This window comes from Sinocyclocheilus grahami, unplaced genomic scaffold (assembly GCF_001515645.1).
Source record: "Sinocyclocheilus grahami isolate Dianchi unplaced genomic scaffold, SAMN03320097.WGS_v1.1 scaffold192.1, whole genome shotgun sequence".
In the NCBI taxonomy this organism is placed as follows: domain Eukaryota; kingdom Metazoa; phylum Chordata; class Actinopteri; order Cypriniformes; family Cyprinidae; genus Sinocyclocheilus; species Sinocyclocheilus grahami.
In genome coordinates this window covers 338,574-354,130 of record NW_015505371.1, presented here as the reverse complement: position 1 = coordinate 354,130, position 15,557 = coordinate 338,574, and the positions used below count along the sequence as shown (strand labels likewise).

Here is a 15,557-nt window from a genome sequence, read left to right as displayed (position 1 = left end):
GTGGCAGAGTCTTAACTTTGATAAAGAATATCTCTTTGGTTTTGAGACTTTAGTCTTTGCAACTTCAGGGATCTTATCTATGCACAATCAGCTTGTAACACTCCAAAGAGAAAGAAAAACTTGAAATCGCATCATATGACCCCTTTAACCCTACTGTTAGACCTACCTGAAAAACGAAGCAGTAATTTATTTAATTCGAAGGCCTGTCGTTATTTTTTATTTGTGCTATCATTATTAATTTCTTTATTTGTTCTTATTTTATTACTGACTGCTTACTTGTCATTTTTTATTCAATTCAAAGTTTGAAATGAGAAAGAAAAACTTGAAATCGCATCATATGACCCCTTTAACCCTACTGTTAGACCTACCTGAAAAACGAAGCAGTAATTTATTTAATTCGAAGGCCTGTCGTTATTTTTTATTTGTGCTATCATTATTAATTTCTTTATTTGTTCTTATTTTATTACTGACTGCTTACTTGTCATTTTTTATTCAATTCAAAGTTTGAAATCAAGTTATCTCGTGCTACTGCACCAAAATTACCCCACTGTAAAATGAATAAAACACTGAATGAGCAAAAATTTGTGAGATAGTTATAATGGTAATTAAATAATGTTTACATATGTATAAAATCCTACATTAAAATCTGTCATATAAATTGGTCTCTTCAATAAAAATTAGCCTACTGATTGCCACCATTGATGGACACATTTTTTTAATAATATTAAAAATATTTGTATGACATTATATTCTCCAGCTCTTCCCTGTTGTACCCGAATATCTATACTTTTCAAATTATCAATTTGAAGTTAGAAATTCAAATATTGTGACAAAATAAGATTTGTAGGGTGCCACAAGTTTGTTAAAATTTCCGAAGGGTGCCGCGACTAAAAAAAGGTTGGGAAACACTGGTATAGGGAACTAAATGCTTGTTCGGGGGTGTTTTGTCAAAATTGGTTTGGTCTGGCAAACTAATTTTTGACTGTAGATCAAAACATTACTATTATTGTTGTTATTATTATTCATATTATACTGTTTTTTGTTACTTTAATCTCTCTTTCTACATCCACTTCTTAAAAAAAGTAGTTGAAAGAAAGAGTTTACGGTTACACTTTATTTCGATAGTCCACTTTAGACATTCTATTAACTATAAGTAACTTTGTAACTACATGTCAACTAATTCTCATTCATTTGCAACTAGATGTCTACTAACTCTCAGAGTAGACTGTTAGGGTAGGTTTAGGGTTAGTAGAATAAGTTGACAGAAAGTGTTAGAAGATATTAAGCAGACAGTCTACTAATACTCTACTAACTGCTAGTTGACATGTAGTTGCAAAGTTACTTACTGTTAATAGAATGTCTAAAGTGGACTATCGAAATAAAGTGTTACCGAGTTTACTTCTTAGTTAACAAGTAAAGTAAATTAGTGTTGTATGAGTAACGAAATGCATGTAGAAGTGGTTTGTCAATTTGTATGGACTGGCAAGAGAACTTTTATATAGTTCCTTTTGAATCATTTATTGCAGCTTACCTCATTTAGTATACCCAGATCTAACTAGTCCCTGCCTGCTCTACGTTCACTCAGTTAACTTAAGTAGTTAACACTACACAATGGCAAGTGGCAATGTTGGATAAATCATTACTGAAGAGTGAAGCTGTGAGTGAATTCCAATTCTGAATGGATTATAGCCTAGAAAGTGCATAAAGAGCACTCTTCTTATAATTACAATTAATATTAAAAGCTGTCAATCATTGTAGTTCACTGCAATTATGTTAAAAACAATGAACCTCTATACTGCACAATGAATCTTGTGAAGACTTACAGAAAACGTTTGACCTCTGTCATTGCCAACAAAGTGTATATAACAAAGTATTGAGATGAAATTTTGTTATTGACCAAATACTTATTTTCCACCATAATTTGCAAATAAATTCTTTAAAAATCCTACAATGTGATTTTCTGGATTTTTTTTCTCATTTTGTCTCTCATAGTTGAGGTATACCTATGATGAAAATTACAGGCCTCTCTCATCTTTTTAAGTGGGAGAACTTGCACAATTGGTGGCTGACTAAATACTTTTTTTCCCCACTGTACATCGCGTCAATACGCATCTGTTATAATGAGAGGATTTGCATAGAACTCAGGTTTGGTGTTTTGAGCAGTGAGTGGATTCTGTCTAACTTAAACATCTCTGATTGGCTACTGTGTTCATGAAATCAACAGATATGTCTGTGATTGGCTACATTGCTCAGCACTGCAAAAACACATTGTAAATAGAAAGCTATGACTAGCGTAGATAATAATATGAAAAGCCCCGCACCGCAAGTTGATGAGATTGGTTACATGTTTGCAGCAGAAACAAGCCGTTTCAAACCACGTTTTTGAGACAGCCTTTGGTACACAGCAGTTTTAAGGAGAAAATGCTCAGCAATCGCATTGGCTGATGAATTTGCACATGGTTTGTCTTGAAGCATATTAAAAACAGCAGACAGACAACATTAAAAACTTGATTTTCACCACAGGGGGTCTTTTTTTTTGTTTTGTTTTGTTTTGTTTTGAAACCAAAATATATAAATTTGCTACTGTAAATAATCTGCGGTCATACTAGACATGTGAGTTTGCAGAGTAAATGATAGTTTTCTGTTTTTAGTTAAAAATTAAACATCTCTGATTGGCTACTGTGTTCATGAAATCAACAGATATGTCTGTGATTGGCTACATTGCTCAGCACTGCAAAAACACATTGTAAATAGAAAGCTATGACTAGCGTAGATAATAATATGAAAAGCCCCGCACCGCAAGTTGATGAGATTGGTTACATGTTTGCAGCAGAAACAAGCCGTTTCAAACCACGTTTTTGAGACAGCCTTTGGTACACAGCAGTTTTAAGGAGAAAATGCTCAGCAATCGCATTGGCTGATGAATTTGCACATGGTTTGTCTTGAAGCATATTAAAAACAGCAGACAGACAACATTAAAAACTTGATTTTCACCACAGGGGGTCTTTTACAGGTAAATGTTAAATTCCCCCAAATGTCTGTGATTAAGGAAACACTTTGGCACCTCAATCCCTTCTATCAAAGTTCTTTTTACAGTTTGGCTGGGCCAGATGATTAACAGGGCTGATAAGATAAAAGTTAGCCACTTTTAAATTGTTTATTTTCATGGCTCTTTCCCACATTTGATTTGGGAATGTTTTCATTTAATGTGTGCATTTGTGATCATTTTGGTAATATTTCTCAATATCAACCCATTTTTTTCTCCTCACTCAGTCAATGGCCACACATGCACACATAGGTTTTTTTCTGTTCCCCCTTTCTCTCTTCTAACCATATCTTCCTATCTGCACCCTCTGCTATTTTCTTGACTCTCCCCTCCTTCCTCTAAAGCAGTGAAGCCACAATGTTGGCCCCTGCTGCATTATTAATGGGATATTAATGATTTTCTGACTTGTTGACCTCTAGGTCTCCATTAGTTACCTGTAGGCTGATGAAACCCAGTGCTCCTGAACAAGGCCAGCAACCAGGGCAGTACTAATGAGACCTACACTCTCTCAGTCATTAACATAGAGCAAGAGGGGTGGGAGGAATCTATAGGTTTTTTATTCTGTAGGAGGTTGAGGAAGAACCCTATTGGTGTTGCTGAAGATTTGTGACTCCAATTAATATTAGAATATCCATCCAGTGTTGCTTGTGTTAAGCCTTCCAATAAAATGTGCATGTGTATAGTAGGGATGGGCTGTATACAACAGGATTTTCGTGGCGTGTTAAAATTTTCTAAAAATGTGTTAATATTCTGTTAATACATATTTTATCAATATTTTAATCTCGTAATCTAACATCTTAATGTGCAAAACTGACTTTCTTGTAAAAAAAAAATATTATGAGGTTATTTTCATAACATTTACAAAAAATGTATAATGTGTAACTAAAATGCTATCATACTGATAGCATGATAGCATCATTTTGCTAGAAATACTATTCTAAATATTTGATTGAACATCCATGTTGTAATGTTTATTCAGTATATCTGATTTAAATTTTTCTTCATTTAACAAAAATAAAAAATAATTTCAACTTCAAAATGTTAAAAATTAAAAAATATATTTGAACATTTTTAAAATTGTATTTTAAAGGTAAATGTTTTGTTTTGTTTTGTTTTGAAACCAAAATATATAAATTTGCTACTGTAAATAATCTGCGGTCATACTAGACATGTGAGTTTGCAGAGTAAATGATAGTTTTCTGCTTGGTGCAGGAGTTTTTTATATTGCATCACAAATATTCTATAGCTTGGCAAATAGATCATTGCATTAGTAATGCTTTGGTTTAGCCAATACATGTACTGCTGAAATTTGTAGTTTGGATGTACTGTAAATTGCTTTTTTGGATTAAAAACATCGGTCACACTTTAGATTAGGGACCAATTCTTACTATTAACTAATTATTTATTATGACTTTTGCCTCGATAAACTCCTAATATGCTACTTATTAATAGTAAGATAGTTGTTAATTTTTGGTATAGGGTAGGATTACGGGATCTAAAATATGGTCATGCAGAATAAGGCATTATCCAATATGCAAGTAACATGCATGCTAATAAGCAAATAGTTAGTAGTGAGAATTGGTAAAGTGTTCCCAAAACATCTACCAAAATTCATAAATGCAAATAACAGAATTTCTACCCATTTATACCCTTGTTACAGTACAATACATACTATCATACTGTCCAACCCCAGCGTAATAATATGAGAGAAATAAACTTTTACTACCAGCCATGTCTTTTTTTTTTTCTTCTTCTTCTGTGAAGTGAAGCCTGGAAACAAGGCAGTAGTCATATCCGATCATGCACTGCTTCTCCTAATGCAGAGTCCTGAGGTGTTGCACAGTGTGTGTTCCCTATGAAAGTCGTACCTCAGTTTAACAATCATTAACGTTTGGAACACTGGAGTCATGGTCACCTGGAAGTCATCTATGCCTTTACCAGGCATCTGTATCAATGCGGTTACTAAGGCAACCAAGCCTAAAAGCTGTGCTCTTTAGAATTTCTCAAGAAATCTTGGCGAATGCTACGGAAAAGGCCTATACACTAGTTTGAAAGATAAGCTTTTGGCAGCTGCAGACACATATACTGATTTAAAACTGAAAGGGAAGGGATGATGAATTCAGTAAAGTTGTGAACTGTAAAAACAAAGTCAGCAAATAGACAGCGCAACCAAAACATATTCCGACAGTCAAAAGGAATGACAGCGAGCAGAGAGGGAATGCCAGGAATACAGACACACAGAAAGAGAGAGAGAAACAGGGCCCCACCCCACTCTGAAGTTTGCCTGTTGCTCGGCAACCGGTGAATCGTACATATAAAAGAGCAGGTGAGTCGGTGCAGGGACACATCAGTTTCAGAAAGCGTGTTGTATAATGCTTTTCCTTCTTCCTTGCCGCCCCCTTTTAAGCCCCTTTCTTCTTGTCTGTCTTCGTCTCTTATTCTTGCTCCCCCTGCCGCAGTCTGTCCATCAGAAATCTCATTATTGTTGGCTGTGTATACATCTCGGTGTCTCATTAGCAGGCTTCCAGAGCGGCAGAGGACACCATGTCTGAACTTCTGTACCAATTTGTCTGCCTCTGTCTCCCTCTCTGTCTGGGAACAACGTTTCCCACAGTGCATTAGGCCCATCCTTCAACAAACTGAATAAGTAAAGATGGCTGAGGCACGGGGTGAGAAGTCAAACTGCAGAATCATGGGAAATGAAAAAGGCTCTCTTAAACATTATTGAGTGCAGCTTTGCTGGCTGGCTGTTTGTTGCTGTGTTACGCTTTGCTGTCTCTGCGGGGACAGAATGGCCCCAAAAATTTTGTAAAACCTGAAAAATCCTACTGAAAATAACCTAGCCTTTGATGGTTTGCTGGTCTTAGCTTGCTTAAGATGGTCTAGCTGGAGTTTAACTCGTGTTTCTATTTGATTAACTGTGAGACTAGCTGAGATATGTTAAAAGCTGAAACTTATACAGCAACTATAGCAAATGATAGCACAAGCAAAACAGCTTCATAAAGAGACTAAGTATATATATTTACATGTACAACGCCGTTCTGAAAAAGTCTGTAATGTTTTAGAAAAAAAGGCTCTTATGCTCACCAAGGCTGCACTCATTTTAACAAAAATACAGGAAAAACAGTAAAATTGAGAAATGTTTAAAATATTGAGAAATGTGTTTTCAGCCGTCATTAGGCCAGTCTTCAGTGTCACATGATCCTTCAGAAATTATTCTAATATGCTGATTTGCTTCTCAGGAAACTTTTCTTATAATAAACAGTGTTGAAAACAGTTGTGATGCTTATTTCTTTACAGTTAATATTTATAATTACTTTATTATTTATCATTTAAAGTTGCTAGCCATTTTGGTCCGTGTACGTTGCGTTCATTCATTTTTTGATTTAAAATTGAAAACAGAAACATGAGAAAACGGCACCATTTTAGTTTGTCGTTTTTTAAAAAAAACGACAAGAAATCGCCTTGATTTTCAATTTTTACATTCAGGGGTAGAAAATGGATAAACAGTTTGAATGTTCGATTTCCACATGTGGGAGGGAATGAAACGTCCCTTTTCACTGATTAGTCAAGCAAACATCAAACGGTGCCATCATCATGCCGTCTTCAGTTTTGTGCAACAGAATAAGAGTCCTCCGCTCTTGACGCATTTATTGCAACTCCTGCATTCATCTCCCTCTCATCAAACAACCAGACTAACAAATGGCTTGACACAAACCATACTGGGGCAACGCCTAGACAGGACTTGATTCTGTGTAGGCATAGATTCTATACGGCAAATATTAGGTGCTTATTGCAGAAATATGTATGTACCTCAGATCTGCAGCCACATTACCCTTTAGTCTATTTCTTTGGCACACCACACATTTTATTTAGCTGTCCAGTTATTAAAATCTGTGTGGCAAAGCTGCGTGACATTTACATTATAGTGAAGCACAGACCACTATCGGCTTTAGTGTGAATATAAAGCTATCTTACCATTTTGATAAGTTTTTTTTTTCATAGAGAAGTTTATATGATACTGTCATTATCCAACGGCATGTTACACGTGTATATAATACATGCTATTTTTTTAATAAAAGGGTGTAAGGGAAACAGGTCAATTTAGCTCAAAGGGAATCATTTAAGATTTTATAGGGAATTTGGACAGAATCATGGTTTTACGGCTGATCACTGAGTCGGCCAGCGATTCAATGAACGAGCCATATAACATAAATTCTGCAATGGATATTAATATCCAAAGTATAGTGAAAACACTATTTATTAGCACAGTAACAAGATCAGCAGTTTGAGAAATTAACTTGTAAGCACAAAACACAAGAAACTTATCTTTTCAATATAAATAAGGCTTTATTGGATAAATCTAAGACATATAAAGTAGTCTTACACATAAACACACGCACTCACACATTCACACAAGTTGCAGGAAGAGAGAAAGTGAGGAAAGAATGAGTTTAAGAGAATGAAAATGTGAAATCCCAAGTTTATAGCAATATAGCAAAACGCAGTGGCTAAAAGGCTAGAAGCATAATTTGATGGTGTCCTGAGTATTTAAACTGGGATTTTGGACACATCCCAAATCTTGTCTTGATCAATTAAACAATGTCTTAGCTCGGGGTGTTGTATGTTTCTCCTCCCAATACATAAATCAACATGTCATCTCATCAGTCACATGGTCCGAATTTTCCCGCTCTTGCAGAGTATACTTTTGGACATGATTTCTATAACAAGAATATGATACATTCGACAAAGTATTGATTGGAAGAAACATTTCAAGCAAGAAGATTCAAACACACACATACTAAACATGAATATGAACCCTTAAGCTATTCAATAGTTATTAAAAAGACATACAATATAAGTGATTAGAACTTGATAGTCAAATGTGTGGGTTACATACATGATATGGAGTTAAGCAATGGACTGATATTCGTTTATAAGTCTTTTTGAGATCATTTTGATGCATTTACATCTGTAAAAGACCAGAGGTTAAAAGGTCTCATAAGGAATCTCAGTCTGGTCTTTGTCTTCTAGGTGGGGGAAACCAATCCAGAGAGCTTGTGATCTGGATTACTATCATGGATTTACATGTGATGGTCATGCTGTGCATATCTTTGACCATCAATCTTGATTACTTGCCCCAAATCTGACAATCTACTTCCTGAGTTGTTCTTTTGTGTTAAAGAGTTGGTTGGTTAGGCTTGCTTCAGACTGGCTGGTGCTAGGGTCTGATTTATAAACATCCTGTTGTCTTGGGCCTTTCTGTGGAATTCGGCTCCTCGTGTTTCAACCATGTTCTTCATCGAATCTTAAATTGTCTTATTCACTCTGATACCCTACAAGGGCATTTTTCTAACTTTATAAAATATGTCTGTCACCTTTAATATTAAAGTCCTGAATTTAGTCAATATTTGAAAAATATGACATCATACGTATTACCAATTACATCAGTACCAACCAAAGCCATCTTTGCACTATGGCACAGAAGCTGCATCTTAAGTTGAATTTAGATGTATTTACACAATTCTGCTGAGATGGCAGTAAATGCATTAACACAGCAATTGCATAATGGAATGAGATTAATGTTTTAAACAAAAACATTCTGAATAGCCTACAGAAATATTAAATGAGTAACAAAATGAAACAATAGGATACTTAAATTATGAAGGTTACATCGCCAGTAGGTGGCGGCAAGTCATTGTGTTGATGAATGAGTCATAGATTCATCAATTCAACCGATTCGTTCAAAATGCTGATTTGTTCAGGAGCAAAGCAAATGGGTCATTGAACCACTCGCACAAACGATTAATTCATAGTCTCGGATTCATTCAAGAATGAAACGCCTGTGTTTTAAGTCAAATAACACTGTTTTGTGTTTAATATGAAATCAATTCATACTCATTATTAATGAAACTGTACTGTCTAAAATAAAAGTCATGACTTCTGCGTATTCACATTAAAATCATTTGTAGTCTGCGCTTCACTATAATGTAAATGCATTCGCCCCGTGTTGTCCAGTGCGTCACGCAGCTTTGCCACACAGATTTTGATAACTGGACAGCTAAATAAAATGTGCAGTGCGCCAAAAGAAATAGACTAAACGGGTAATGTGGCTGCAGATCTGAGGTACATACATATTTCTGCAATAAGCCCCTAATACTTGCCATAGAGAAACTATGCCTACACAGAAGTAAACCCTGTCCATTTGTTAGTCTGGTTGTTTGATGAGAGAAAGACAAAATGCAGGAGTTACAATAAACACCTTAACAGTGGAGGACTCTTATTCTGTTGCACAGAACTGAAGATGACATGATGGCACTGCAAAAATTATGGTTTCATTTTTGCTTGACCAATCAGTGAAAAGGGGCATTTAATTCCCTCCCACACATGGAAATCGAACATTCAAGTTGTTTATCCATTTTCTACCCCTGAATGTAAAAACGAAAAATTAAGGCGAATTCTTGTCTTTTCATGTTTTTGAAAAAAAACAAAAATGAAAATGGTGCCGTTTTCTCATGTTTCTGTTTTCAATATTAAATCAAATAACGAATGAACGCAATGTACACAGATCCAATTTGCACAACAGTTTTCTTTTCTAGCATAATGCTGAAACATATCTAAAAGGCAGACTGGAACATTGAATCTGTAGAAGATGTCCCCAGTGTGAAGTCTTGGATATCACTTAGTCATAATTCTCACTCAGAGCACTTTAGTTTGACCTGTTACATGAGTTTCAAGAAAGCAAACATAATTTCCTTTAATGGAATGTATTTTAAAATGGGGCCTTTTGCTCTTACAATATCAGCCTGTCTTAATATGAAGCTCTTAATATTGGATCTAACACTGCTTTTTTTCTCTTCACAGGTGAACGAGATTTATCATGATCATTCTCTCGGGGCACTAATAAACGTGGTGCTAGTTCGGATTGTTTTGGTCGATGCCAGAAAAGTAAGAATTATTAATCTATTGACATCATGCATCAAATATCAGATGACAAGTTAAAATCAGCATGAAATTAAAATGAGCCGTATTTGCTATTTTATTGCGTGTATGATTATTATGTGTATAATTCATCAGTGCATCTTTAAAAAATTTGCTCTGCCTATGAAACAACTTTTCTTTTTCGACTGACATCATAAATCCCTCTTTAATTTTTTGAAGTCCTGTCCTTTCATTTTTTTTTCTTGTTAAATATCTTATATTGCTCAGAAATAAGTCAGTTTAAGTCAGCATATTTGCTGCGAACAGCCTTTCATGTTGACTATAATCTAGTCATATATCTAAAGCTGTGTCTCATTTAGAAGGCTGCACCCTCCGGAGGTCGAATCCTCTGGAGGTCGCATCCTCTGTAGGATGCATATACGAAGTGTCCTCAACCTAGAATTAAACGAGACGGCCTTCGTAGGACGGGCGGAAAAGGAAACCGGAAGTATCACGTTGCTATGCCAACACATTTAGAGCATCGTTGCGCTCTCACACTACTTAAATGAAGGAAAATTATTTCTAAATTTGGAAAGTAATTTGAAAAAAAATATGCTTTTACTTGTTTTATTTTGTTCAATGTTTGAGGAGCTGCAGCGTACCTACAGCAGGCATCTATTAGAGAAAAAAAGGAGGAGGATATTAAAAACAACATCTGCGCTTGTGTGTACGTTACATCTGACGCAAAGAATTGTGGGTTATCTGTAGCAGCGAAGGATACACTTCATGCATCCTCCGAATTTCTGTGAAAGAAGGTCGCATTCGAAGGTCGCATTCGGAGTGTCCTACTTGCTTTTCTCAAAGGAGACAGCCTCGATGACATATGCAGCCTTCGAATGCGACCTCCGGAGGGTGCAGCCTTCTAAATGAGACACAGCTTAATTATATTGTTGGCGAGCTTGAGTGTTTCATGTTGTATAGTTTGTAATGGTTTATGGTCATATTTTGAGTCACCCCAAATGTGAAGTGTATTTCTTTTGTTACTTCAGAGACAAATATTAGAATCAGAATCAGAATCAGAATGAGTTTTTATTGCCAGGTATGTTTACACATACGAGGAATTTGTTTTCATGACAGAAGCTCCACAGTGTAACAGAATGACAGTGACAGAACAAAAACACAGATAATAAAAAATAGAAAAATAGAACGTAAATAAGGAATAAAAATATACAAATCGACAATTGTATGTACAGGTATATAACAATAGACAGTTGTATGTACAGGTATATTATGTGCAAATTGAAATGTAGACTGAGTGTGTGTGTTAGATAAATAAGTGTATGAGTGAATAAATAGTGTGTGTTCCACAGTTATTGTCAAGTGTTCATGAGATGGATGGCCTGAGGGAAGAAACTGTTCCTGTGTCTGGTCGTTCTGGTGCTCAGAGCTCTGTAGCGTCGACCAGATGGCAACAGTTCAAAGAGGGAGTGTGCTGGATGTGAGGGGTCCAGAGTGATTCGATAGTAAACGATTTGTAGGCTAACATTCAAAAAAAGTTGTAAACACTGTGGTTTTGTGAGTTCCACACATTAAGTTGTGGCTCAACCAGTGGTTTGAGTTTAGGACAGGGCTATCTGTTTTTTTGTTGTTTTTGATCAATGGAAGATAGATGGAGTGATTGGAAAACTTGTTTGGTGCTGCTAGTAGTGCTTAATTATACACTTCTTAGTTCGGGTTTCATCTGAAACTTCATGTTCAGTCTTTAGTTTTTTACTGTGAAAGAGCACTGTTGTAACCTAAAAATTGTTTTTGTTTTGTTTGTTCTCTTTACACAAATCCCCAAATGGTCCACTTCGCTGTCTGTAGCCGTTTAGCACTTTGCAGTTCTGTATCATGACATATTGCATCTGCGGCAAACGTGTATAAAACACACACTCCGTTTCTCTCTCTTCCACTCTCTGTCTCACACTCACACCTACATAAACACGTAAACACACCGCTAGCTTAGCTTACATGCGCATCTTTTTCCCACCCCCTTCTGCTGGGTGCTCACCATGGCCTAGGGCCTGTTATTTCATCGGACTGAGCAAACGGGAACTAAAAGCACTGAGTTCCCATGGGAGTCTTTTCAAAGTCGCACGCCTTCACAGTTCAACACCAAAGCACACAGAGTGCTGATGTTATGCAATTGCCTTTCCAATACCCCCCTCCCCAACACATAAGCTCGCACACACCAGCACCTCCCCTATGGGACCAAGCAAAGGATTCTGGGAAGAAGAATCAAGAATACAAGATAAACAATCAATGATGACCCTGCCTCATTCATAAACACAGCTCCATAAAATGCTGCTCTTCCTGTAACTGGAGATCAGGGAGAGGCTGATCTCAGATCAGGTAACCAGACTCTGATGTGGTTGACCTGATAGTGACCACAGTTCTTGGTTCGACTTTTATCTGACACAGTTACTCACTAAGAAAATCCCACATCTCTTCAACATCTCACCTGGACAGAAATGAGGATAAATTAATAGCAGTAGTGTACATTACATGCATCAGTGGTGAAGAATTTTCACTTAAACTTTTTGTGGGTTACATTTATGCCAGTAGGTGGTCGCAAGCAGAGCCGGCCCAAGGCATAAGCGAACTAAGCTTTTCGGAGTATCTATTTACACTAAGTGCAAATAGCCCGCCTTGTTGGCAGAGGCTATTTACATTAATGCCGCCCACCATCGTGTGATTCGACTAGTGAACATTACAAAAGACAGTCAGCTGCCACCAGTTCCAGTGGCGCAGATGGTAAAGCATGTGTCGTACTCATTTTGACACGATCGACCCAGGTTCGAATCCACCTTTTGGCAAACTTTTTTCTCCCTTTTCGAATTTCAAATCACATCAGAAAAGCCTTTATTTTCCATGAAAATTAAGAAAATAATCAAAAATTTGAAAATAAAGTATGAGGTAGGGTTAGGGTAGGTGTAGGGAGGGCTTTATTGTCCCAATAAGGTGGCATCCATTTAATAATTCAAATTCAAATTAAAATGTACACTCAATAAGTTATTATTGCATACTGTTTTATAATGTACTATAATACTGAGGTGCAGATAATTGCCACTATTTTCAATAAGTAGTATAAATAGCAGAAAAACCTGCTATTTTAACATAGTGTAAATACAATTTTAGATTAAAGTTTTTGTCTTCTGTGTAAAAATAACTTTCCTGGGTATATATTTTTTGTAATAAAACAATTATGTTTCATAAACTTGGTACTAATAACAGCTTAACATTATTTACCTTTGCCTACCTTTACACTCAATACTGCATACTGTTTTATAATGTACTATAATACTGAGGTGCAGATAATTGCCACTATTTTCAATAAGTAGTATAAATAGCAGAAAAACCTGCTATTTTAACATAGTGTAAATACAATTTTAGATTAAAGTTTTTGTCTTCTGTGTAAAAATAACTTTCCTGGGTATATATTTTTTGTAATAAAACAATTATGTTTCATAAACTTGGTACTAATAACAGCTTAACATTATTTACCTTTGCCTACCTTTGGGGTCTTTGCTAGTATATTCCAATATCATTATGCCTCAATTAGTTAGTTATAGATTAAGAGTTGTTGTTTTTTTATGTACAGATGGCTTACTGCTGTGTATAATAATTTATGTTGTTAAAATAACATTCTTTTCTGTAAATGGTTTATTTAGCTACTTTTCAGTACACCACATTATATACCACTTAGTACTGTAAGACTGAATGTTAAAGTGCACATTTCCATCTGACCACTCTTGTGGGTTTGCTAATGTTACAATTAAAAATCACAGAAAGGTAAAAACATTGGTATAATGTAAGCAACACAGCTAAAATAAATAAAACTGATAATAAGTGAGTTAGATTTATAGTGTGCGAATAATCAAGCATTGACAATAATCAGTCGTTTTGGCAACACCGAGGGGCCCCCAAATAAAATTTTGCTTAGGGCCCCATAAAGGCTTGGGCCGGCCCTGGTCGCAAGTAAATGTCTTTGTGAGTGACTAATTAAATCATTAATTCATATGATTTGTTCAAAAACACTGATTCATTCATGAATAGTCAATGAGTCATTCAATATTTTACTAATTTGTTAAAAATACTGATTCATTCATTCATGAACAAAACAATTTATTCTTTTTATGAGTGAATCTTTGATTCATTCCCATTAATAATTGAATCCTTCATATGAATCACTGAGTCAGTAAGTGAGTGATTCAATAAATAATTTATGAGTGAGTCATTGAATGATTAGGCAATTAGTTCACAACAGCGATTCATTCAAGAAGTGACTGTTGAGCCATTGAATTATTTACTTAATCAATTTGTTAGCGTTTACTGATATATTCAGGAACAAAAAAATACTCTCTTTATGACCAAATTATTAAATCATTCACATGAATCGCATGAGTCATTGAATCATTTATTCAGCTGATTGGTTCAAAAACAATGTCACTGCGTTGCTCATGAAACAAATTTAATTAAGCCTTTAATAGGTTAAATTCCTGAACCTTTCAAAATAGTTTGTTTGAGATACCCGACACAGCAACATTGGATCAACCAGCTGTTTTTTTTTTGACCATTGATAGATGGGCAGAGTGTTCCAGAAACCCATTTGCAAAAGCTGTCGTTTTTTAGTGACATTAATTCTGTTTGGTACCACTAGTGGCTCAGAAATTACACACATGAGACAATCCAGAGACAAACTAAACTGAGCTTTGAAAAAAAGCAATTTTCCTCTGGAATCATCTGAATAATATGATGTCTGGAAAAATAGCTCTTAATCAATAGTGAAGTTAACACCTATGTAGTGTCTGGACCAATCAGACACATTTTTCATTTGATTTAACAAATCAATTATTCATTAGATTAACAAATCGTCACAGTCCCCTCACCCAATAAACTGGATGCCAGGATGTCTGCCACCAGGCCCCCCCTGGTTACCATGGCAACCCTGACACCAGATACATTTACGACCTCCTGGAATTTAGGTGGAGAAAATCACTGCCTTGTCCATAAGGAAAATCCACAAGGGATGGACTTTTCTTTGCTAATTAATTAATTGATAGGAAAACCTTTCTTTGAATGAACACACATGATCCTTCAGGTCATTGTGTATATTATTGTCATCGTGTATTTTTGTCTTTGAGATTGTATACTGTTTTATGCAGGCTTATGATCGAAACACTCACTCCTGTCAGCTTACATATATATATAACCCTACCATGTTTAGTATCTATGAATTAGTATTCGGATGATCTAATTGAGAGCGTATATTGTATGTTTATACCTATGCAACATATTAGTGTTCTAAGAATCTTTATTAGTTTGTGCATCCGCACCCCAAGCGAATTACATGTGCAAATTACCATGCCCTCGAACAAAGGGTCGTAAAACCCTCCAGCAATTGCAACCTCCCGCTTGGAATTTCTTCCTTTCTCATTGGACAAGCCCACCTTGAGAGGTGTGACTCTTCTCCGACCTTAAAAGCCCACACCAGGGACCCTCCCGGAGTTCGGTGGTTCTGTTAGGTTTCGATAAGATGTGAGCTCCA

General features: G+C 35.9%; 1 protein-coding gene across 1 annotated transcript in view; it reads left to right on the top strand.

The window, feature by feature from the left end:
• Nucleotides 1-15,557, top strand: part of LOC107594866 (A disintegrin and metalloproteinase with thrombospondin motifs 2-like) — a 182,363-nt gene that overhangs the window by 139,855 nt on the left and 26,951 nt on the right. The window contains exon 5 of the mRNA XM_016285071.1: nt 9,911-9,994. Coding sequence (XP_016140557.1) covers nt 9,911-9,994 — 84 coding nt within the window. The remainder of the gene's footprint in view (nt 1-9,910; nt 9,995-15,557) is intronic.